The sequence below is a fragment of the Oryzias latipes genome, chromosome 22 (genome assembly GCF_053564925.1).
Source record: "Oryzias latipes strain Hd-rR chromosome 22, Olatipes_Hd-rR_3.1".
Lineage (NCBI taxonomy): Eukaryota > Metazoa > Chordata > Actinopteri > Beloniformes > Adrianichthyidae > Oryzias > Oryzias latipes.
The window spans coordinates 5017957-5045000 of record NC_136258.1 but is presented as its reverse complement, the minus strand read 5'-3'; the positions used below and the strand labels follow the sequence as shown (position 1 = coordinate 5045000).

General features: G+C 41.9%; 1 protein-coding gene across 1 annotated transcript in view; it reads left to right on the top strand.

Annotated features, from left to right (window-relative positions):
* The window catches only part of rrh (retinal pigment epithelium-derived rhodopsin homolog), a 31858-nt gene that overhangs the window by 177 nt on the left and 4637 nt on the right, over window positions 1–27044 (top strand). Inside the window, exons 2-3 of the mRNA XM_023951987.2 lie at window positions 5376–5566; window positions 10052–10151. Of these exons, the coding sequence (XP_023807755.1) occupies window positions 5376–5566; window positions 10052–10151 (291 nt within the window). The remainder of the gene's footprint in view (window positions 1–5375; window positions 5567–10051; window positions 10152–27044) is intronic.

Here is a 27044-nt window from a genome sequence, read left to right as displayed (position 1 = left end):
AACACATTTCTCCTCCTCCGTTGTTCATTGTTTACTGAAAATCTGCAATCAGTAATTTGAGCATTTCTTTATTTTCTGGGTAAATTAACTCATTACACTGATATAAGACCCTGATTTGACAGGACAGGCGATGCTTTACCGAGATGGATTAACCTGTTTTTAACTGTAATATTTAGATTATGGAAAAAGTTTATTTCAAGCATTCAAATACAAAACAAAACTTATCAAGACAAACAACAGAATTATACAGAGATATATTAAAATTGGAAAATAGTTATCCATACGGTCACATACACCTGTTCAATTGTTACTCTTAATCATAAATCGACACATTAACTCTTAAGCACACAAAACGTGACACAATGAGATAATTAAACATCAAGTTTGTCCAAAAAATTGGATTAATTGGTTGAAAGGGACTTGAAGGAAGCAAATTTAAATAATCCTTCCCCTGTTTTGCTTTTCATAACTTTTCAAATGTTTATTTGCTTTATATAATTGATCATATTACCCCTTGTGCTATCTTAGATGACCCCCCCCTTATATTGACGTGTTCTCCCTACCATGACAAAGGTGGATAAAGGTGGAAAGATTTCATGTAATCCATGGACACCAGTGAAGATCACAAATCATTGAAGAAAAAAGGTTCAGAGCACTGTCTAGTGGGTCTAGATGACCCAACTCCCAATGTTAAAGTGCCTAGGATAGCACAAGGGTTAAAGACAATGAATGGATTGTTACTTTCTATTGTCAGATGCTTGTTACAAGTAAAAAAGTGTGATTTTTGTCTGTTTTTTTTTATAAATAAGTCATTCTGTCTAAAATGAAATAGAACCTGTTGCTCACTGTGTTTTCTGTTAGTGTAAAAATTAGACAAGAAAACTTTTAATTTAACATTTCTTTAGGTTGACCTCAGTCTCTAATGTCTCTACATTAGAGGTGTGTTAGTGTGTTTTACAGCTCAGCTAATAAATGACTGAAGGTGACAGACATGGTTCTGAAACTATACAAATAACCAGAACCTTTTTGTCTCATTTCCATCAGCTGTTTCAACTAGTTTTAGCCGTGCATTTGAGAACCCCTTCAATGCGGATGGGCTTGTTGTGACGCAGTTTCTGACAATGAGGCCGAGGCCTGTCGCTCCTGTCGCCGTCTGTAAATTGCATCCACCCCCACTGGCCGTGGTTTGAGCCGTGAGGTCCCACAGCGCGTTACACAACCGTGTCACGTTAAATCTGAGTAGAGCCAGATCAAGCTGCAAATGGAAACATGGTTCAGCTGGAGTTTAAAAGATTTCAACCAGCTCTAGTGTTCACGCGTCGCTGCGCAAGTTTTTAAGCCAGTTTTTGGGCACTACATACAAAACGTGTGGGGACTGAGCGGACGTCAGAAGTTTTATTGGTTGAACTTTGACCTTTCGGGGACTCTGATTTGGTAGTGACAGATGGGTAGCGCCGTCCTCAAAACACTGAAGTGCTAACTGTTTGAAAAGGGAACTGCAGGACGACCCTCTATGAGCCCGGATGAGCCAAAAACCTGTACGAGGATCACCCCTCACATGGGTCCATGTGACTAAGACGTTTGGCTGTTTGGCACAGACTGACGTTGTTGGTCATTTCTGTATAAAACACATCAGAACTGCGGTTAAAACAGGGAATTTTCTTTGTGGTTTCTACTTCACAAGGATTGATTTAAACTGCTTTCGCTCCAAATGGACCCCAAACACTGTCTATATTCCTCCAATACCATTCGGCGAATATTTTGTTTTCTAATTGGAAACAAATTCAGGTGTTAATGTGTTTTTAGAGTAAAACAGACTATAAAAGGATCTCTCATACAGCATATTTTTCTATCTTCATAAATAAAAATTCAGTGCATCATCAAACCTCATAGGTCGATTAAACAGCCAACGGTCAATGTTCAAGACCAGTTTCTGGGTGATCCTTTTCTCAGCAGCAGGAGGGATCACCTGGTCCACGCTTAGAAAAACTTCTCTCCTTTGAGTAGAACAGACCAGAAGACTTTCTTGGAGTTTTTTCACTCTCTTTAAGATCACAGTCTCCCTGACAGACCTGGTCCTTTTCTGATCCGATTATAGTCCTGTCTAATCCAGGCCTGGTTTACTCTTCTTAGGACCAAATAAGAGAATTCTGGTCCTCTGGACCTCTGTTCAGTTGCAGGTGAACCCTGGTGCGATGGGGACTTTCTGTGACCCAAAGAGAGGAGAACCAAAAGAAGGAAATGCTGTCAGGGCAGGATGAGAAAAAAACAACCTCAGAGAAAATCGGAAGAAGCAGGAATCATGAAGAAGTTTGGAAATGTCTGCTGGGTAAAGGTGGAGCAGGGAGGAGCTTCCTCACAGGTTGATAGTCAAGTTTGTCCTCCGTGCCTAAATGATCCTGTGTGCAGCTTGTTTTGGACAAACAGCGCCCCCAAGTGAGCAGCTTCTGCAATTGCATAATGTATCCAGATTGTTTGTCCACTCTAGTGTGTGGTTCTATTCCCAGCTCAGTGTTCTCTCAGTTCTCTCAGCTCAGTTGTTGCATATCTGCCAGAGGACCTGAGAGCCGCAGAGAGCATTAATGCTTTTAAGAAAAGGCTCAACACCTATCTTTTTAACCTGGCTTTTAGCTAATTTTTGACTACTTTTATTTATCTATTTATTCAGTTATTTATTTATATGTACTTTTTATTTTTATTTTATTTATTTATCTATCCATTTTATCTTGTTTTATGAACTTGAACCTGATTTTTAACGCGTTATTTTAATTAACCTTATTTTAATGTTTTAATCAATATGTTTACTTGTTTATTCTCATTTTTATTCATTTTTATTTCCGGTGCTTCCTCAGCTGGAACCTCTCCCTCTGAGTCGGCTGCTGTTCAGCCACTGCGGCTCTAGATGGGGACCTGCATCACCGCTTAGCTGTGGTGGAGCGGTCCCGCCTGTGATGCTGCATTTGGCTGTCTATGCGGCTGTTCACGGAGGGGGAGGTTCCAATTATCAGCGTTTCCTGCATCCTGTTTTTGTGCTCAGCCTATTTCTCATTGTCCTTTGCCATCAGTTAGGGGGCGGGAGGTGTGAATGGAGTGGGGGGCTAGGTACAGGGAGGGGGGCCCTATTTATTTATTTATTTTTAAATCATCAATGCTTGTTTTTATATTTTGTTGTGTTTTAATGTAAAGCACTTTGTGTTATATTTTTATATGAAAAGTGCTTTATGAATAAAGTTTGATTTGATTTGATTTGATATGTCAATGGGACAAAAAGCTTTACGATAACAACGGCTTAAACCAATATCTCTGTGCCATTCTGAGACATGATGTACTTGATTTTAGAAGTACTGCGAAGACAGAAGAAGAACATTTTAGAAACTTGATTTATGTGAGATTTTCAGTCAAGTATTCATCAAAAAAGTTTTTTTAAAACTCTTAAGTTAAAAGTTCTCCATAATTTTGTGTCCTCTGCTTGTGCTGCATCAGTATCAGCTGATGGAAATGGTGGTGTTACTGATGCTGGTTTTAAATTTGACCAGAATTGAGACGGGTGTTTCTGAGGGCTGTGACTGTTTTGAACTGTTCAGGCTGGAGCAAAAGTCAGTGTGGAGAAGAGGTTATTCTGGATCTGCAAGCATATTTGCATCAGGAAGGTTTGTCTGTCACTTTCTTTGTCCTGGATCAAGTCCAAACCTTTATTCATTTATTCATCTTCTTCCGTTTATCCCTTTCGGGGTCACAGGGCGGGTTATGGGCGAAGGCAGGGTACTCCCTGGACAGGTCAACAGTCTGTCGCAGGGTCACACATATCACACACCCATGCACACTCACACTCACACCTATGGACAACGTGGAGTGACCAATTAACCTATGAAGCATGTTTTTGGACGGTGGGAGGAAGCCCCCGAGTGTCTTCAGAGTTCTCCAAACCATTGACGTTTGTCTTTATCTTCATCAACTCTTGAATTTTGTTGCGTTTGTGAAGTTTTTCCATTTGAACTGTATAGAAGCTTTGCTTCCTCATCTTTTGTGTAAACATTAGAAAACTCACATACACATTTGTGTTTTGTCCAGTAGCTGTGTTTTGTGTGTCCAAACATCAAGGAGCAACTTTATCTCCTTCTTGTTTAATGTCCATGTGCTTGGTGTGAAATGTTGAAGCGGTGCACATTTCGCAGTTTTATTCCAGGCAGCATGATATGAGGAAAATCGCGACTTGCGATATTAGTGATCAATATTGCGATGACGATATAACTAATAGCAAAACAACCAAAAACATCATTTCCATTTCACTGTAGTTTCATTTAAATAAGAGTCAAAATAACTTCAATTACACTCCAAATGACCCTCGTCTACATAGGAAGCCAACATCTAACATTAAAGAGCTCCATTTGATTGGTCAACAAGGTGATAGCGTCCATCCGATGGTTTTTTAATTCATTAAATACTTGCCAAAAGATTATTCTAGCACATTTAAAGTAACCATTTTTTGCAATTTTTGCCGTCTTTTAGGGTATGCACATCGCACAGCTTTATTTACGATTCATTGTGCAGGCCTACTCCAGGCTTTTTCTTTCACAGCTGTATTCTGACATGTGAAATACTTGATCTTGTCATAGAATTCCAGCTGGACACAAACCGCAATTAGTAATTTCTCCTTCATGATCAATTTTCAAATGATTGGCACTTCAGTGAATTAAAAGGTCGCCATCCAAATGTCACTACCAAATCTGAGTCCCTGATTGGTCAAAATTCAACTGGTGTTCAATGGGCGGTCGTTTTATGTGTAGAACCCGACACTGGTTTGAGGAACTTGCATAGCTATGCGTGAAGGCAAGAACTTTGAATGCGGAAGCCCAAAGCTGGCATTTATGCGTTTACATAAACGATTTGTTGGAAGTGTCTGCTTGAAAGCGTGTTGTTGGGGGCGACGTGAACTTAGCTTTAGAGAACCAAAATGAACTGAACTAGTCTAAGAGTGGGCAGAGACTATGTCTTAAGATACGTTTCGGTCCACTTGTTTGATCCAGATCAAACTCCAGACCAGAGTTTGAACGAGTGTGGTCTATCTTTTCGCACTGGACTAACATCGGGAATGAGCTCCAGGACGTCTCAACTGAACGCAAGCACAGAAATCCTCTGTAGTCTCTGAGTCAGCAGATCTGTTCATGTTTGCTCTGACAGCAAAAACGCCTTTGAAGGAAAGAACAGAAGCAGATTTTTTTCATGTGATAACAACACCAGTGTGTCTTTTTCTCTATTGCTGTTGTTTTTTTGTTTTTTTTTAGTAAAGAAAGAGATTTTATAGGACCAATGTTTAAAGAGTTGCCTTCACAGTAAACCGTATAGTGTTTGTTCTTCTTCTTCTCTCCTGTCAGGTGTCATCAGTTTATCCAGCAACGTCCTAGTTCTGCTGATGTTTGTAAAGTTCAGAGAGCTGCGCACCGCCACCAACATCATCATCATCAACCTGGCTTTTACCGACGTTGGAGTGGCAGGAATCGGTTATCCCATGTCAGCGGCCTCCGACATCCACGGCAGCTGGAAGTTTGGATACACCGGCTGTCAGGTGGGGGTCTTTAGTGGAGACAGGTTCTTCCCAGTGGGGGTATATAATGGATTAATCTTTACTCAAACCTGGCCACTGCTCCCGCTTGGCTCTGAAACACACTGACACTTCTGTCAGGAGAAAGCTCTGCATGTAAAAGTCATGATGTAAAATCCCACAAACATGCAAAAATGTTAATCTCAGACCTTTGTGTCTTAAAAAAAAGCCATATTGTCCCAGCATGGTCTCCTTCTAAGCTGCTATGAGTGGGTTCAGTTGTGGCTTATGCAGGCTTGGCTCAGCGGTGTGGCATCGGGCCTCATGCTGGAATTCCTCTGTGGATTATGTCTTTCCTCCAAAGTTCGACGTTGAAACTGCTAATCCTCATAGAGAACGTTGGACAAACTGTGTAACCTTCAGTTTGAGCAAAACACTAATTTAGTGAGGAGAAGATTAATTGTGGAGCATCTATGAAGTACAACTGTTAGAAATGAAAACCCAGATCTCACCAATCAACAGAAATGTAACAAGAAAATAACCATGTAATTACTGGATCATAAATAGAGATTTTTACAATGGTGCATACAATACACATTTAGGTCATATTAGATACATTAAGTCTGATTATTAAGGAAAGTCAAGTAGAGCTTGATTTGAAAAGGAGTGGGAAGAAGCAAACTTCCCAAACATCCCACCCTTACTGTGTTATTTCAATGTAGAGAAAAGAAGATTTGAAATGTATTCTACATTTTCCACTGTGTACTGTCTTTTAGAGCAGTGTTTTTCAACCTTTTCTGAGCCGCGGCACACTTTAAGCTTAAAAAAAATCCCGCGGCACACCAGCATCCAGAAATGAAAAAAAAAAAAAGGAGAAACTCATAGTCTGTATTGATCTACAGCCCCTCCACAATCTCACATGCATTTTTGTGATAATTATTGCAGAAAAAGCTGGAAGCTGCAGCTGTTTTTCTAAAAGATGTAACAAAAGTTAAGTTAGAAGATTTAAAAAAAGTTTGAAGTGTGTTCGTTGTTTTCAAGACGTTTAACAACAGAACTCCTTTTACGCTGTCACTCACACAACCCAATGCATCATGGGAGATGTAGTGCATAAAAACGGCCGGCGGAGATCGCTTTTCGGAGCTTCATGGTTTTGTTCACTTGTTCCACGGTCTGATACCGGATTCTGTGGAAAGCTACACCGCTAAAGACGAGCTTTAGCTGGTATTTTTGTTAGAACTGAGCGACTTTACGAGCTAAATCGGGACAAGGAAGTGAAGACTTTAACCACTTCTGATTGGTCAGACTGATGACATGTGATTAAGCCTTCAAGAATGATTGGTGGAGACAGGTAAAGGGGGGGGGGGGGGGACTTTTCCTAAATACAGCCGGAGCTGCAGCTGAATCGCGCTGCCGTCATTCTTATCAAAATGTCTTTAATAAAATAAAATAAAATAAACGCAAAGAAAAAGTATTTTACGATCTTTTATATTCCTAACTCCTCAGTGTTTTATCAGGGCCTGTTTGGATGAACACAGAGCTGAAATCCTGGAGATGGGAAATGTTTTTAGATCAGTTAATGAGGGCAATTTTCCACGGCACACTTGACCATCTCCCACGGCACACTAGTGTGCCGCGGCACACTGGTTGAAAAACACTGTTTTAGAGTACAATGTTGTTTGCAATTTGGTTTGTCTGGTGTTTTTATATTATTTGCACAGCATGTTACTTATGCCACAGTCACAAGTACAACTACAACTGATGAGGAGGCATTGGCAGAATCTTCAAGATTTCATGCCACCGCCTGACTTTTGTCATGAATGTGGACAGTGGTAGTCATGCGGCCGTCAGTCAGGCGGGTATAATGCCATTACAGTATCAGGTGACCACACAGCAGTGGCAGCCTGATCGCCAGCCGGAAGCAGCTCGGATTGCAAGATGTGTAAATGTCTCTAGACGGCGGCCGTCCATATCAATGGCCACTGACCAAAGTCAAAAAATCGTCCGACAAACATGAGTTGAACAGAAATATGTAGGTGACAGCGATAGAGTGCAGGGAACAGATGAATAATAACATTGGACATAAAGGACATTGGACAAACCTGCAGTTCTCTGATCAGAGGTCGACCTCTGCAGCCTATTACATTATGTTATACTCTACAGCACACACAATACTATACTGTGTTTATAATAGAATTGACCATTCCCTGGAAGTGTGCCATCGGTAAAGCCTATGAGTGGACGAGCCTGAACCTCTGAACTGGCAGCAGATACAGAACAAAGAGGGTGGATAGTTGGGGTCTACCCAGTTGAGGTTAGCTGGTTTGTGTGCAGGTCAACATGCAGCTTGATTGAATAATCAGTCTGTGAATCAAAGGCCAAGCTTAAAAGCAGGATATCAAATCCCTCTCTAGGGCTGCAAAAGAGGCTGCTGTTTGTTGGCTACAAACAAAAAACAGCAGACAGTGTCTGGGCCACCAGGAACAGCGGCGGGCAGTGAGTCAAACACAGCTGCAGGGCTATCAGAAACCTTAATTGCTAAATGTCCATCCTTCCACAGTATTCTCACATCATCTTCGGACCTGCAAAGCCTTTTCATACGGATAAACTAACACAGAGCGTCCTTCGATTCATTCTAGACACAGCTAACACAGGTTCTCAGGAGAATGCTGAAAAGACGCAAAGATAATCGTTTTGGGAGTCACCTCCACCTTCCTGTGAAACAGAGTTGGACACAGACACTTCTGCAAACATGATAAGATCACCTATATATAGCTAGGTGATGCATAAAATAAGCAAATATGAGATAACTTATATACATTATTCCAACAGCAACCCCCTCCCCATTTAGCTCCTATAACCCATCACCTTAGGAACTATTCTATACACTTAATTTAGTCCCATATTTCTAAACTGGACAAGCTAAAGCCTTAGTCAGAATTATGGATGGATACGGGATATCTACAGGTGAAAAAGGGAGTCCTGTACAGAATTCACAGGTAGGCCACACGAAATTTCATGGTTATAGATGATTCAGTGAACCTATAGAGTAAAAATGTTGATGCACACTTTTTTAAAATACGGATATACCGTAGAGGTAAGATTTTAAGCCCGAGCCCGAGTCAGAACCCGACCTGGGTCGGGTCGGGTCGGGCCGGGCTTCTCTCTCGCTGACTTTTTTAATAAATATATTGTAATGGCTGCAAAGGGAGCCGGTTTAGCTCGTGCTGGTTTGCGGCGCCTTCCGTCCGTGAAACCAGGGTTCGAATCCGGGCTGCTCCCCGTTCCCTTCTCTGCTTCTGTGCCGGTCAGAGAAGGTTGCATCAGGAAGGGCATCTGGCGTAAAACATTGCCAAGTTTACCATGCGACTTGTTCGCTCTGGCGACCCCGGATGGGAAAAGCCGAAAAAGACAGAAGATTGTAATGGCTGCAAAGAAGCTCCTTAGGCGGGCGGTTGTCAAACAGCTCTTTATTAATCCTGTACGTCAGAACGGTTACCGCACGAACCGAAAGGCACAGCCAGCTTCTTCTTACTCAGAGGGAGAACGTTCACCGAACACACACACACACACACACACAGGTAGACCCCGCCCCCTCTATCCCACCAGTCACCAGCCCACCGTTGATTGACAGACACTGTGGTCCAGCAACTGGCAGAAAGAGGGGGGCGTCGGCCACCAGCAGCTCTGCGCACATGTCATGAATGTAATCTTCCCTCCGCAAGTCTGCATCTATTTTGTTTAGGTATCCCCGATATGGAGCAGCAAGAAGTCAAGGATAAACTTAAGATAGGGGAACTGAAAAAGCAAACATGCACCACCGTGGCTGCAGTATTTTTCTGCGTAATTAAACGAGTGTGCATCAAGATCTCTCTTTCCCTCTCTTTGTCTGGCCTCTTATTCTGTATTCCAGCATTATTTCGTTGTGCAAATGCATTTATCATGATCATAAAAATATGTAGATTATTTTAACTTTAAGAAATCTGGGTTTTTTTCTGCCAAAAATACTATGGGATAAATTGAAATTTCGGGTTTGCTTCGGGCTCGGGCCTGCATATCAAGTTAATTGGTCGGGCTCGGGCCGGGTTCGGCTTTAATGCCGGCGGGCCTGTGTCAGGTTGGGCTGGATTTTTTAGGCCCGATCTTACCTCTAGTATACTGTGAGCAGGAAGTTGTAGCCAACACTTAAACATGTACGGGTAAAGTAGAAACAAAAACACATGGCGTGTCATATGGATTTTTCATTTTATTAACCCACCAAATCCTAGGGACTGCTTAGTTTTATGAACGTGCATTCCAGACAAGCAGGTATATTCAATTCAATTCAATTTTATTTATATAGCTGAAATGGTGAATCCTGGATGGTCTCTATCATGACGTTTGTTTTTCAGGGCTCCCTGCTCTGAGGCAGTCTCGCTGTTTTTATCTTTAAGAATATTTGAATTTATAGAATGTTCATTGTGTTCCTATGTCTAATGAAGAAAAACAAACACTTTTTCTGTTTTCCAGATCTATGCAGCTCTCAACATCTTTTTTGGCATGGCCAGCATCGGCTTGCTGACTGTGGTTGCCATTGATCGCTACCTCACCATCTGCAGGCCGGACTTAGGTACCATCACAGATCACCTGGGCGTCATTCAGACATGAGTGGAAACTACAGCAGCTTATCCACTGGTGTCTGACACAACAGTAAAGCAGCAGATGTATAAACGATTGTAAAAAGCAGGTTCCGTCATTTTTTTAAAGAAGAATTAGTTAAGTTTTTAAAGTTTTGAGGTCGAAATTAAACTTCCAGGCACTTTTTAGCCAAAAGTGGTATTTAAAAAAAAAACACTGCTTAAAATAGAAAGACACCATATTCATAGTTTGAATTATTCTGCGTGAACATTTCTAAAATACTAATTCAAAAAAATGTTCCCCTGCACACAGTGCTTAGCGCAAAGTATTCAGCCCCCTTAAACTTTTCAACCTTTTGCCACATTTCAGGCTTCAAACATAATGATATAAAACTAATTTTTTGTGAAGAATCAAAAAGTGGGACACAATCGTGAGGTAAAGCGAAATTTATTGGATATTTCAAACTTTTTTAACAAATAAAAAACTGAAATAATGGGTGTGCAAAATTATTCAGCCCCCTCAGTTAATACTTTGTAGCGCCACCTTTTGCTGAGAATACAGCTGTAAGTCTCTTGGGGTATGTCTCTCTTAGTTTTGCCTATCGAGAGACTGAAATCTTTGCCCATTCCTCCTTGCAAAACAGTTCAACAATTGGATTATTTTCCAGACTTTGACTTGGCCATTCTAACACCTGGATATGTTTAAAGCTGGATATGGTCCTGTATTTGGCTTCATCCATCTTCCCATCAATTCTAACCATCCTCTTTGTCCCTGCTGAAGAAAAGCAGGCCCAAACCATGATACTGCCACCACCATGGCAATGGGGATGGTGTGTTCAGGGCGATGAGCTGTGTTCCTTTTACACCAAACATAATATTTTGTATTGTTGTCAAAAAGTTTGATTTTGGTTTCATCTGATCATTGCTCCTTTTTCCACATTTTTGGTGCGTCTCCCAGGTGGCTTGTGGGTAACTTTAAATGAAACTTTTTATGGATATCTTTAAGAAATGGCTTTCTTCTTGCCACTCTTCCCTAAAGGCCAGATTTGTGCGGTATATGACTGATTGTTGTCCTATGGACAGACTCACCTCAGCTGTAGATCTCTGCAGTTCATCCAGAGTGATTGTGGGTCTCTTGGCAGCATCTCTAAACTGTCTTCTCCTAGTTTGAGCTGAAAGTTTAGACGGACGGCCGGGCTTTTGTAGATTTTCAGTGGTCTGATGCTCCTTCTATTTCAATATTATCACTTGTACAGTGCTCCTTGGCGTGTTTATAGCTTGGGAAATCTTTTTGTGTCCAAATCCGGCTTTAAAATTCTCCACAACAGTATCTCAGACCTGCCTGCTGTGTTCTTTGTTCTTCATGATGCTCTCTGCGCTTTAAATGGTAAATGGTAAATGGCGTTTACTTATATAGCGCTTTCTACCTTTCTACCTTCACAGTCCCATTCACCCATGCGCACACACATTCACACACACATTCACACACTGATGGCGGCTCCGCTGCCGAACACTGGCGCCAGCCTCCCACCAGAGGCAAGGTGGGGTTCAGTGTCTTGCCCAAGGACACTTCGACACATGGGTCTCGCAAGGCGGGATTCGAACCTGCAATCTTACGATCATGAGTCGACCGCCCTACCGCTGCACCACGGCCGCCCCACAATGGACCTCTGAGACGATCACAAAGCAGGTGCAGTTATACAGAGACTTGATTACATCCAGGTGGATTCTATTTATCCTCGTTAGTCATTTAGGTCAACATTGGATCATTCAGAGATCCTCACTGAACATCTGGAGAGAGTTTGCTGCACTGAAAGTTAAGGGCTGAATAATTTTGCACGCCCAATTTTTCAGTTTTTTATTTGTTAAAACAGTTTGAAATATCCAATATATTTTATTCCACTTCATGATTGTGTCCCACCTTTTGTTAATTCGTCACAACTTCTTCTTCTTCTTGTGATTTTATTGGCGGGAGGCACTAACGTAAAGGTGCATTACCGCCACCTGTTGGAGTGTGGGTCAGAGTGAGGATTACCTAACCAAATTTAACTAACAGAACAAAAAAACAAAATCTTTAAAGTCATTTGTTCACCCTCTATCATTCGTATGATATGTTTCCCTATCAGATGCAATGTATTATTTAAACCAGTGTGTCCCATCCTCAACCGTGATATTATGCAGCTATCTCTGGTGTTTACTCTGACATTCATACCTCTCCCTACTTTGTCCTGAATACTAAATAAATGTCGACCTTTCCTCTCCCTTTCCCATTGTGTCTGCCATTCTTCCAAAATTCGCCTCCTAATTATCGCCCTAAATTCTGTCCTACCTAATGGAATTTCTATCTCTATACCCCGTTTCAATGCCCTTTTTGCCAGGAAGTCAGCCATTTCATTTCCGTCCACTCCCCTATGTGCTGGTACACACATAAATCTAATGTTTATTTTCAAGTTTGCCAACCTGAACAAACTCTCATAAATTTCATATTATATATCTGCTCTCAGAATAGTAAGACTTCAGAGACATCAAAGCTGATAACGAATCTGAACAAATTATACCATCTCCAATTCTGTTCTATTCTAACCAGTGTAAACTATATGATATTGCCTACATTTCAACTGCAAAAACTGAAAGATCCTTTGACATCTTAACTTCAACAGATGTGTCCAATGTAGGGATACAGAAAGAAAAACCAGTTCTCATTGTTTCTGGGTCTTTAGATCCATCTGTATATATGGGAATAAATGAAGCATGGACTGTGTCTAATCTGTCTGCTGTTATCTCATCCCAGTTTCCCTTCCCTTTTCTATCCTCCATTGTTCTATGGAGATACAAATCCACTTGTGCAGTTGGAAAAATCCAGAAAGGAGTGGTCGGGTACAAAAACGTCTTAACTAGGGTTTTACCATGAATATTTGCTTTTCTCGCTAACCTAGCTAATTTCCAAGCAGCACTTTCGTTTGTCCCATTATCACTTTCCCAACAAGGATCAGTAGCTCTCCTAACCATGTTCTCTACATCTACACAACCCTGTATTTTCACCCAATAGTTAAGCAGCAGCTGTTTAATTCATAGTTTCAATGGTAGTTCCCCCATTTCAACTTGTAATGACACAGCAGGAGTTGACCTCATAGCCCCAGTGCATATTCTCAAAGCCTGATTTTGGATGACTTCTATTTTATGTAACAACGTTTTCACGCTGTATTGTAAACAATAATTCCATAATCTATGACTGACCTAATCATTGTAATATATATTTGTTTTAAAGCCTGTGCACTAGCTCCCCACCCAGTACCTTTCAAGCATCTCATTATATTTATGACTTTCTTACATCTCCCTACTATACTATCAATGTTCTCTCTCCATTTCAATTTTGTATCCAATATAACACCCAGATACCTAAAACTATGTACTTGCTCAATTGCTTCTTCATATAACCTTAAGTTCAAAACACTTCCACGTTTCCTAGTAAAAACCATGCATTTTGTTTTAGTCACTGAAAATTTGAATCCCCAGTCATAAGACCAGTTTTCCACTTCCGTAATCGCGTCTTGTATCTTTCTCTCCACATAACGAATATTTCTTCCCCTCTTCCACAATGCTCCATCATCTGCAAATAATGCTCTCCCAAATTCACATCCAATTGAATTAAAAATATCATTAATCATAATTGAAAACAGCACAGGGCTAATCACACTACCTTGTGGGGTTCCATTATCCACTTCGTACCTATTAGAAAAGGACTTTCCTATCCTAACTTGAACATATCTATCAAACAAAAACCCCTTAATCCAATTATAGATTCTTCCATTAAGTCCTAACGTACCTAATTTTATCAATAAACCCTCTTTCCAGACCATATCATAAGCCTTTTCAATATCAGAAAATACTGCCACCAAATATTCTTTATTTACTTGGGCTTTCCTAATGTCTGCTTCTAGACAGATTACAGGATCCATTGTCCCTCGACCTTTCCTAAAACCGTTCTGATATGGGGACAGCAAATTTTTACTTTCCAGGTAATACTGCAATCTCTCATTTATCATTCTTTCCATCACTTTTCCAACATGTGATGTGAGTGCTATGGGCCTGTAATTTTCTTGCCTGCTCGGATCTTTCCCAGGTTTTAATATAGGAATAACCACAGCCTCTTTCCAATTACTCGGCAATTTACCTTCACACCAGACCCTATTATACATGTCCTACCTAAATGTTTTAACATAACATAACTTATACCACCCCTACCGGGTAATTCGTCACAACAAATTACAGTTTTATATCTTTATGTTTGAAGCCTGAAATGTGACAAAAGGTGAAAAAGTTCAAGGGGGCTGAAGACTTTTGCTAGGCACTGTATTTCCCTCTTTAAAAATTCGCGGTTTCCTGTATTCACTGATTTTTTTTCAGTTGTGCGACTCCTCTGGGTCATCTCAAAAACTCAGACAACTCAAGACGCTTGTATGAGATTTTGCGTCCGGGGGGGTCCTGCGTGAATTTCTAAAAGAGAGAAGTGGAGATGAAGACCACACCGGCCCGTCGGCTTCCTTGACGGCTACTAAAAAATATTTCCCAGCGAGCAGCAGCTGGTTCCAGCAATCTTACCGAAGTTTGTGCTCCTGCTCGGAGAAATGGCATCAGCTGACTCAGAAGCAGCTGGAAAATATCCTGAAACGCTGAGCAAGATAATCACGAAGAATAATTATCATCTGGATGAAACTGGCCTCTTCTGAAAAAAGCAACACTCAAATGGTGCTGCAGGACCTCTCCATTTAACTGATGAATGACAGAGAAGCCCTCCTAATGTGTATAAAGGACACTATGGTGCAAAAAAAAAACTTTATGTTGAGCAAATGTTTCTAGTTTATCCGGCTCGAAGGACCAAATTAATGTTGGGTTAAAACAACCTGCAACATCTGAACTATTCAAAAGGGAAGGAGAAAGACAAACAGACAGAGGTACCTTTGATGAGGAAAACGAACAGAGAATAATGCCCAGTTACAATCTCTCTCCGCTCTGCTGCATTTTCCTGTCGCCTCCCCTTTTTATTAAATTCATGGGATTCCCTAATTTACATATGCACATAGCTCCAAGGAGGGGGAACAAGAAGGCACAGCTGCAGCACGATTAGAAAACATTAATTACGACATGTCTATCTTTTGCAGTATTCTCACATCATCTTCGGACCTGCAAAGCCTTTTCATACGGATAAACTAACACAGAGCGGCCTTCAATTCACTCTAGACACAGCTAACACAGGTTCCCAGGAGAATGCTGAAAAGACGCAAAGATAATCGTTTTCTCCCAGGGGTGTCACCTCCACCTTCGTGTGAAAGAGAGTCGGACCCAGACACTTCTTCAAACATGATTATATCACTTATATATAGCTAGGTGATGCATAAAAAAGCAAATATGAGATAACTTATATACATTATTCCAACACAAATATTCCAATGTTCTTTAGTGAATGTTTTACAAAGCATCAGAAATGTTTCAGACGGGTTTTGGATGAGTGAGGATCGGCGACTGACTTTTTCCGGCTGTGGGGGGGGTTCTCCGTATTTGCGGATTCTGTGGATTCACGGGTGTCTCTGGTCCCTGACCCCTGCGAATATGGGGGTTATACTTTACATACACACTATATATATATATATATTTATACATTCAAGGAAAATAACATTTGAAACAATTTCAACCCTACTTTAGTTTATTTCAGTTAGCAAAATAAAATTAATAATTGAAAATCAAAAATAAAAAAACAAACAAAAACAAAGAAACTCTATTGTTTAAATCAAAAAGTAACTGGTTAAAAAATTCATACCAATTGAAGAATATATAACACATAGGACTTGAAGAAGATAACTCATAGAACTGGTTCAGAATCATATTCAGCATATCATGCATGCATGCATACATTTGAGAGGCTCCAGTGCAGTTTAGAGGAGCAGAGGGATGATAGGTTGTTGAGGTGGGTGCCAGGCACTCATGGTATGGGGGGAAGAGTCTTTGTAGGTTGTGTTCTGGTTTCTCTCTGTGCAGATGGTTACGTGACAGCTAATGGCCCTGGGAGCCGTGGAGACAACTGACCAGGCGAATTTGTTCTGTTCCTGCTGGGAGCCCTGTTTTATTAAAAGGCATTCAGGGAAATTGATTGAGCCCGGATATCTGTATTAGAAATATTGTTAGGGTAATAAATCTTTGGCTTGGAAACCCCCCGTCCTCAAAATGCATTTACAACAACTTAACTTTGCCATATTTTTGTGTATTTAAGCCAAAACTTAACCATAATAAAATGTATCTAATTATGAAATTATGAGTGTTTTGTATATTTTATGTATATTTTATGTGTGTGTGTATATATATATATATATATATATATATATATATATATATATATATATATATATATATATATATATATATATATATATATATATATATATATATATATATATATATATATATATATATATATATATATATATATATATATATATATATATATATATACGCCCCTCTCACCCTCCGCGGGTGGTTTCTCCTCCAAGCTCGGGTCCTCTACCAGAGGCCTGGGAGCTTGAGGGTCCTGCGCGGTATCTTAGCTGTTCCTAGCACTGCGCTTTTCTGGACTGAGATGTCTGAAGTCTTTCCAGGTATCTGTTGTAGCCACTCCTCCAGCTTGGGGGTTACTGCCCCAAGTGCTCCAATTACCACAGGCACCACTGTCACCTTCACTTTCCAGGCTTTCTCCAGTTCTTATCTGAGTCCCTGGTATTTCTCCAGTTTCTCATGTTCCTTCTTCCTGATGTTCCCATCGCTTGGCACTGCCACATCCACCACAACGGCTTTCCTCTGTTCTTTATCCACCACTACAATGTCTGGTTGGTTCGCCATTACCATCCTATCAGTCTGGATCTGGAAGTCCCACAGGATCTTTGCCCTCTCATTCTCTACCACCTTCGGAGGTGTTTCCCATTTTGACCTTGGGGTTTCCAGTTCATATTCTGCACACATGTTCCTGTATATTATTCCAGCCACTTTATTGTGGCGCTCCATGTATGCTTTCCCTGCCAGCATCTTACACCCTGCAGTTATGTGCTGGATTGTTTCAGGGGCCTCTTTGCACAGCCTACACCTTGGGTCTTGTCTGGTGTGGTAGATCTGAGCCTCTATTGCTCTGGTGCTCAGGGCTTGTTCCTGGGCTGCCAGGATGAGCGCTTCGGTGCTGTCCTGTAGGCCAGCCCTTTCTAGCCAATGGTAGGACTTCTTGATATCAGCCACTTCAGTTATGGTCCGGTGGTACATCCCATGCAGGGGTTTGTCCTCCCATGAGGATCTGTCCTCCAGCACTGTATCCTCTGCTCTCCATTGCCTGAGACATTCACTGAGCACACTGTCAGTTGGGGCCTTGAGCTTGATGTACTCATGGATCTTGGATGTTTCATCCTGGATAGTGGCTTCTACGCTCACTAGTCCTCGGCCTCCTTCCTTGTGGCTAGCATACAGTCTCAGGGTGCTGGATTTGGGATGGAACCCTCCATGCATGGTGAGGAGCTTTCGTGTTTTAACATCCGTGGTCTGTATCTCTTCCTTTGGCCATCTTATTATTCCTGCAGGGTATCTGATAACTGGCAGTGCGTAGCTGTTAATTGCCCGGGTCTTATTTTTGCCATTGAGCTGGCTTCTCAGGACTTGCCTTACTCGTTGGAAGTATTTAGCTGTTGCAGCTTTCCTTGTTGCCTGCTCCAGGTTGCCATTTGCCTGTGGAATTCCAAGATACTTGTAACTGTCCTCGATGTATGCTATTGTTCCTTCTGGGAGTGAGACCCCCCCTGTGTGGACTACCTTGCCTCTCTTTGTCACCATCCGGCTGCATTTCTCGAGCCCGAATGACATCCCAATGTCAGTACTGTAGATCCTGGTGGTGTGGATCAACAATCCCACAATCTAGATTGAAGACCAGGGGTGATAGGGCCTTTGCTGTAAGAGCACCAACACTCTGGAACAGTCTCTCTGAAGAGATCAGGCTCGCTGGGTCCCTACCAGTATTTAAATCTCTTTTAAAAACCTACCTCTATAGGCGTGCTTTTAATGATTTTACTGGTTCTTAAATTTTAAACATATGATTTTATTGATTTTATTGTTTCTGTTGATTTCGTTGATTTCATTGATTTTTATTTTATTGATTTTATTGATTTCATGGATTTTATTGATTTTACTGATGTATCAATTTTATTGATTCTAACCACTATCACCGTTTCATGTATGTGCTGGGTTTTATTTCTCCATACTGGAAACTGTTTTTAATATTGATTTTCTCCCATATTCTTGTACAGCACTTTAATGAGGGGGTTCAGACCTATGCACAACAGCAGTGGGGACAGAGCATCACCTTGGTATATCCCATATTTGATGGACACTTGTGCAAGTGGCTTCCCATTGGCTTCAAGGATGGTTTTCCACAGCTTCATTGAGTTTCCTATGAAGGCTCTTAGAGTCCTGTTGATGTTGTACAGCTCCAAGCATTCAGTGATCCATGTGTGTGGCATTGAGTCATAGGCCTTCTTGTAATCAATCCAGGCTGTGCACAGGTTGGTGTGTCGTGACTTGCAGTCTTGAGCGACTGTTCTGTCGACCAGGAGTTGGTGTTTGGCTCCTCTGGAGTCTCTACCAATGCCCTTCTGTGTGTTACTCATGAATTGATCCATGTGCTTATTTATCTTGGTTGCAATGATGCCTGACATGAGCTTCCATGTTGTGTAGAGACAGGTTATTGGCCGGTAGTTGGATGGGACTGCACCCTTTGAGGGATCCTTCTGGATCAGGATCGTTCGCCCTTCCGTTAGCCATTCGGGGTTAGTCCCATCTCTTAGCAGCTGATTCATTTGTGCTGCCAGGCGCTCGTGGAGTGCGGTAAGCTTCTTTAGCCAGTAGGCATGTATCATGTCAGGGCCCGGTGCTGTCCAGTTCTTCATACCTGAGACTCTTTCTTGGATGTCAGCCACTGTGATGGTTACTGGATTCTGTTCAGGGAGGTTGCTATGTTCTTTTCAGACCAGCCACTGGGCATTGCTGTTATGTGCTGTCTCTTTCTCCCATATACTTTTCCAGTACTGTTCAGTTTCTAGCCTTGGTGGGTCTGCTCGGCTGTTTTGACCCTGCCACTGAGCATACACTTTTGCAGGTTGAGTTGCGAAGAGCCTGTTTATTCGTCTGGCTTCATTGTCTCTCGTGTACCTCTTTAGGCGGCTGCTCAAGGCTAGGAGCCTTTGTTTGGCAGTTTCCAGTGATTCAGGTATGGGCATCTGGCTGTATCTCTTAGGTACTTGCTTACTCATTGTACCTCTTTGAGCCTCTTTCGGCTTACTCACATCCTTCCGAGTTGCCTTGATTTTGGCCTCTAACCGTTGCTTCCATGGTGGGTACTGTTTTTTTCTTCCATGGTTGCTCTTATAGCCAAGCATCTCAAGGATCACTGCTGCTGAAGTGTAAACCAGTTCATTGGTTTCTGTGATGGTTGTGGTAGGAATTGCCCTCAATGCTTCATTCACAGTTTCCAGTAGACTTTCAGGCAGTACATCACTTAACCGTTGTAGCTGGTGTCGGGGTTGCCTAGTGATCATTGTAGACATGATCTTGTCTTTCAGGTCAGTTGCTGCCTCGCTCAGGGTAATTGTGGTTGTTGGGGCTGTGTACCCAATCTCAGGGTGGGAGTGTGGTATAGCCTCCTCTCTGACCTGTTGTTCTGGCTCTCCCGTGGCATTGTATTGTATCACTTCAATCTCAAGTTGTGATAGGAGTTGCCGTTTGTGGATGTTAGAGCACTGGGCTACCAGTTGTTTGGCAGTTAGCCCTGATTGTGGGTTTCGAAGCATCCATTCATTCCACATTCTCTGGGTGGGATTACTTGAGTAGTAGCATTCTAACAGAACCTTGTTCTCACATCTAGTCCATTTCCGTCTTGTTCCAGTAGCCCACTTTCCATCAGGGTGCTCTGGTCCCCTAGCACCTGACGTAGACCTTGTTTGGCCGGGCGATGGCTGAGCCGGCATGACAAGTGGTTCGTTGTCTCTCATGTTGTGAGGTAGGCATTAGCGTAAAGGGTCTTGCCCAAGGACCCTCACTGGGTGATGTTAATTGCCCGTTATTGTTATGGTAATTGCCGCATTTCCATGGTGATTGCCCCATTTCCATTGCCTTTTTTCCATTACCATTAATTGTTCATTCCGCTCTGGGAATCAAACCGGGGTTTCCTGCATGACAGTCCTGCACCTTACCAACCGAGCTACACAGCTAATATATATATATATATATATATATATATATATATATATTGACCTGAAAGACAAGATCATGTCTACAATGAACACTAGGCAACCCCGACACCAACTACAACGGTTAAGTGACGTACCTGAAAGTCTACTGGAAACTGTGAATGAAGCATTGAGGGCAATTCCTACCACAACCATCACAGAAACCAATGAACTGGTTTACACTTCAGCAGCAGTGATCCTTGAGATGCTTGGCTATAAGAGCAACCATGGAAGAAAAAAACAGTACCCACCATGGAAGCAACGGTTAGAGGCCAAAATCAAGGCAACTCGGAAGGATTTGAGTAAGCCGAAAGAGGCTCAAAGAGGTACAATAAGTAAGCAAGTACCTAAGAGATACAGCCAGATGCCCATACCTGAATCACTGGAAACTGCCAAACAAAGGCTCCTAGCCTTGAGCAGCCGCCTAAAGAGGTACACGAGAGACAATGAAGCCAGACGAATAAACAGGCTCTTCGCAACTCAACCTGCAAAAGTGTATGCTCAGTGGCAGGGTCAAAACAGCCGAGCAGACCCACCAAGGCTAGAAACTGAACAGTACTGGAAAAGTATATGGGAGAAAGAGACAGCACATAACAGCAATGCCCAGTGGCTGGTCTGAAAAGAACATAGCAACCTCCCTGAACAGAATCCAGTAACCATCACAGTGGCTGACATCCAAGAAAGAGTCTCAGGTATGAAGAACTGGACAGCACCGGGCCCTGACATGATACATGCCTACTGGCTAAAGAAGCTTACCGCACTCCACGAGCGCCTGGCAGCACAAATGAATCAGCTGCTAAGAGATGGGACTAACCCCGAATGGCTAACGGAAGGGCGAACGATCCTGATCCAGAAGGATCCCTCAAAGGGTGCAGTCCCATCCAACTACCGGCCAATAACCTGTCTCTACACAACATGGAAGCTCATGTCAGGCATCATTGCAACCAAGATAAATAAGCACATGGATCAATTCATGAGTAACACACAGAAGGGCATTGGTAGAGACTCCAGAGGAGCCAAACACCAACTCCTGGTCGACAGAACAGTCGCTCAAGACTGCAAGTCACGACACACCAACCTGTGCACAGCCTGGATTGATTACAAGAAGGCCTATGACTCAATGCCACACACATGGATCACTGAATGCTTGGAGCTGTACAACATCAACAGGACTCTAAGAGCCTTCATAGGAAACTCAATGAAGCTGTGGAAAACCATCCTTGAAGCCAATGGGAAGCCACTTGCACAAGTGTCCATCAAATATGGGATATACCAAGGTGATGCTCTGTCCCCACTGCTGTTCTGCATAGGTCTGAACCCCCTCAGCCCAATAATCAACAAGACTGGCTATGGATACCGACTCAGAAATGGGGCCAACATCAGTCACCTCCTCTACATGGATGACATCAAGCTATATGCTAAGAGCGAGCGTGACATTGACTCCCTGATTCACACCACCAGGATCTACAGTACTGACATTGGGATGTCATTCGGGCTCGAGAAACAATAATAATAATAATAATAATAATAATAATAATAATAATAATAATAATAATAATAATAAACTTTATTTATATAGCACTTTTCAAAATCGAGATTACAAAGTGCTGTACAAGAATATGGGAGAAAATCAATATTAAAAACAGTTTCCAGTATGGAGAAATAAAACCCAGCACATACATGAAACGGTGATAGTGGTTAGAATCAATAAAATTGATACATCAGTAAAATCAATAAAATCCATGAAATCAATAAAATCAATAAAATAAAAATCAATGAAATCAACGAAATCAACAGAAACAATAAAATCAATAAAATCATATGTTTAAAATTTAAGAACCAGTAAAATCATTAAAAGCACGCCTATAGAGGTAGGTTTTTAAAAAAGATTTAAATACTGGTAGGGACCCAGCGAGCCTGATCTCTTCAGAGAGACTGTTCCAGAGTGTTGGTGCTCTTACAGCAAAGGCCTATCACCCCTGGTCTTCAATCTAGATTGTGGGATTGTTAAAAGGCCTTTCGCCGAAGATCTAAGATTGCGACCAGGTACATATGGAATGAGGAGATCGGTTATATATTTAGGGGCCAGTCCACCGACTGCTTTAAAAACAATCATTAAAATCTTAAAATCTATTCTAAAATGGACTGGGAGCCAGTGCAGGGACGCTAAAACTGGAGTGATGTGGTCTCTCATTCTGGTTCCGGTTAAAAGTCTGGCGGCAGCATTTTGGACTAACTGGAGTTGATACACACTCTGCTGTGAAAGGCATGTGTAGAGTGCGTTACAATAGTCCAAACGGGAAAAAATAAAAGCGTGAATCACCATCTCTAGACATTTTTTTGATAGGAGGGGGGTTATCCTGTATAATCTATGTAGTTGCCAGAAACAAGATTTGACTACTGATTTAACATGCGTCTCCAAATTCAAATCGGTGTCAAATATCACCCCCAGATTTCTGCAGCTTGAAGAAACATTGTTAGATAGAGACTCCAAATTCTGAGCCACGCCATTTCGGGCCTCAACTGAACCAAAAATCATTACATCCGTTTTGTCCATATTCAATTGCAAAAATTTTTGGGCCATCCAGGTTTTAATATCAGCAATGCAGCTATTGAGATTCTTTATAAGACCAAGGTCACCAGGTTTAAATGATAAGTAGAGTTGAGTATCATCGGCATAAAAATGAAAATTAATGTTATGTCGGCGAATTATCTCCCCCAGTGGTAACATGTAAATTGAAAATAACAGAGGTCCCAGTACCGATCCCTGGGGGACACCACATGTCATTTTCACCTTAGATGAGCAGGAATTGCCGATGAACACATTAAAAAAACCTGTCCGATAAATAAGAATAAAACCAGTTAAAAACTGTGCCAGAAAAACCTACCCAAGATTTTAGACGTTGTAATAAAATGGAGTGGTCAACTGTATCAAATGCTGCACTGAGATCTAAAAGAACTAAAATGGATATTTTTCCTGAGTCTGCAGCCATTAAAAGGTCATTCATCACTCTCAGCAACACAGTCTCTGTGCTGTGGTTGGCCTTGAAACCAGATTGAAGGGTCTCAAATAATTTATTTTTATTTAAAAAGGAAATTACCTGCTCAGCCACTAACTTTTCCAGGATCTTAGCCAAGAAAGGCAGTTTTGAGATTGGTCTGTAGTGCTCCAAGCAACTTGGGTCCAGGGAGGGTTTTTTCAATAGTGGCTGAATCATAGCAGCCTTAAAATCATCTGGGACTGTGCCGGTTGAAAGAGAGGTGTTCATTAAGAACAGTATGTGGGATATTTCTTTAAAAAATCTAACTGGCATAATGTCCAGAGAGCAATGGGATGGTTTCAATTTATGAACAATCTCAGAAAGAGTGTTGGGGGAGATTGACTGAAAGTCTTCTAAGACCACTGTGGGTCTTGCAGGGGGAGTTGGCAGAATAGGAGGTGACAAAGATCTGGTAATAGATGTCTGAGACCTAATGTTAGAAATTTTGTTTATAAAATGATTTTCAAATTGCTCACAGATTACTGGGGAAGTCGGTAAATTGGTAGTATGTGGGGCTTCACTTAGCTGATTTATGAACTTAAAAAGTACCCTGGGATTATTTCTATTAGCATCAATTAATTGTGAGAAGTAGTCTGATCTTGCCTTTTTCATTTGACGGTTAAAATTATTCATGTGATTTTTCAATGTTTCCAAGTCCACAGTTGATTTAGAAACCATTTGCGCTCGGCTCTGCGACAGTTTCTTTTTGAGTTGCGAATACTATCAGTTATCCAAGGCAGATTTTTATTTTGGACTTTTCTCAACTTGAAAGGGGCAATTTGGTCCAGGATGCGTGTAGTTGCTGAGTTAAAATTTGATAAAATACTGTTTGCATCAGAATTTAAAACCAAAGGGGCAGAGAAAACATTTCCAAAATTTGCTGCAGTAGATGAGCTGAAAACACGTGAGTAAATGAAATTAGGCTTAGACTCAGGGGGATTAGCATTTAGTTCTGGAGAAAACAAAATGCACTTATGGTCAGACATGACAAAATCCAAACACGTCACATTGGGGACTGAGATCCCACATGTTAGAATAATATCTAGAGTATGACCTTTAATATGGGTTGATCCAGTGATAGCTCGATCAAGGTTAAAAGAATCAATGATGTTTAAAAATTCCCTTGCTAGTTGATTATCTGAGCAGCACACATGGATGTTGAAATCTCCAGCAATAATAACTTTATCACGTGTTGGCATAACCAGGGAGAGAAGTTCACCAAACTCCTCAATAAAACCAGATGTTGATTTGGGGGGCCTATAAATAAGAATACATAAGACTTTACTCAAACCACTTATATAAAAATATAAAGACTGAAAAGATTTAAAATCACCAAAAGTGGCTGAAATGCAGTTAAAACTATTGTTGTATAAAATGGCAAGTCCCCCACCCCTCCCTGAGGGTCTGGGTTTGGTAAAGAAGGAGAAATTGGGCGGGGAGGATTCTATCAGGGGGACACAATCACCATCCCTGAGCCAGGATTCTGTTAGCATTAGAAAATCTATTTTGTTGCTAGTAATGAGGTCCTGGCAAGTAAATGATTTGTTAACCAGGGATCTAATATTCAGAAGTCCAAAGCGTGTAGGATATGATACAGGGTTTGATGAAAGATTAATAGTGACCAAGTTATGAGGATTTCTAGACCTCCTATTTTTAAGAGGATAATGGTTCTTTAGCTGGTTGTAAGAGGAATTGAGTGGATGAATCCTATTATTATATAAAACAGTTATATTATATATGGGTTGAGGTTGTGATGAACAATTGAATGCTGACAAAGGGTATTTCCTTTGGGAATTAGTTGCACAACAGTTGGGATTCTGTGAGGTAATTGAGCAGCAGGGGGAGCTGGTGAGATAACCGCGCGGCTCCTTAGTAGCAGAAGAAGACGCTGGAGGAGCGCTTTGTTGTGAAAACAGTCAGTCACTTGGTAATGTCTGAACGGCATATCTGATCTTTGCTGATAAAATCGAACTACCCATCCTGTTTGGATGAGTTCCATCCAGACAATAAAAAGAAGTGCGGTTCCAGAAAAGATTAAAATTGTCAATAAAACTGCACTTTTGTGTCATGCATGCAGTTTGTAGCCAGGTGTTCATACCTAGAAGACGACTGAAGCGTTCTGTGCTCGGGGATAATCCTGGCAGAGGACCGCTGATGAAAACTGACTTTCCACATTGTTTTAAAAAATTAAACAGGTCCATGAAATCCGCTTTGGTTTCTTCAGATTCCCGGTGGGAGATGTCATTACAGCCCACATGCACTATCAGACGGAAAACAGTTGTTGGAAGTGAGTCTAGTATGCCCGGAAGTTTTTCCAAAATACCCCGAACTGTAGATCCAGGAAAACAGCGAGTGACAGCGTTGAAAAATCGGACATGTCTTATGATGCTGTCACCCACTATCAGGGTAGTGGACGCAAATAGGGGGCGAGGTGGATGAATGTGGGGCTCAGAGTTTGCCGAGTCCACATCACTTGGCTGGACAGGTGATGCTTCCTTCATCTCTTCCTTTTGCGTTAGGGAGCCGCTCCTCTGTGACTCCAGAGATGGGAGCCCCCCAGGGCAACGACGTAGTACGGCGTTTTTCAGGATCCTCCGCCGTGAGGCAGAGGTGGAGCTGCATTGAGAAGTTACGGGAGACATTCTGGAGATGTTGTTTTCTGTATCCATCTTGATTTGCCTCTCAGCTCCTGGCCAGCGGGGGATCACAGATGCCGAGGAATACGGATCCAGTTTTTGTGGAGCTGCCGAGGGCTTGGCCTCATGCGTAACACCTGAGGGCTCGGCTTCATGCGTCACAGCTGACCACTTCGGATTCAGGGGAGGACGCTGTGGGGATTCCCCAGTCTGGATGTCATCCGCCAGCGCAGCAAAACGATTGACAAGTTTCAATCCAGGAGCCTGAGTTGAGAGGGAACGGCTTGGACCTTTTTGATAGCCACGTACAACCACCTCCGACCATGTTGACGCCGCATTTGGAGTTGAGCAGGACGCCAGTTTCTCAGGATTCCAAGGCAGTGTGTCCTGGAGGGTTTGGTTTAGCGTGGCTAGCCGCTGGGATTGACTACCCGCTAGATCCATGTAGTTCTGCAACAAGGAATCCTTTTCTCGCAATACCTCGGAGAGTCGGCCGATGTCTTCTAACAGGTTAGCGATTTTTTTATTCGCTTTCAGTAGCATATTGCTGTTAACTTCTAAACCTGGACTGTGTACTGAATGGTTGAGCGTGGCAGCAGCCATGTTTGGTTTGCAACCGGATGGTGACAAAAAGACAAAGAGAGGCAAGGTAGTCCACACAGGAGGGGTCTCACTCCCAGAAGGAACAATAGCAGACATCGAAGACAGTTACAAGTACCTTGGAATTCCGCAGGCAAATGGCAACCTGGAGCAGGCAACAAGGAAAGCTGCAACAGCTAAATACCTCCAACGAGTAAGGCAAGTCCTGAGAAGCCAGCTCAATGGCAAAAATGAGACCCGGGCAATAAACAGCTACGCACTGCCAGTTATCAGATACCCTGCAGGAATAATAAGATGGC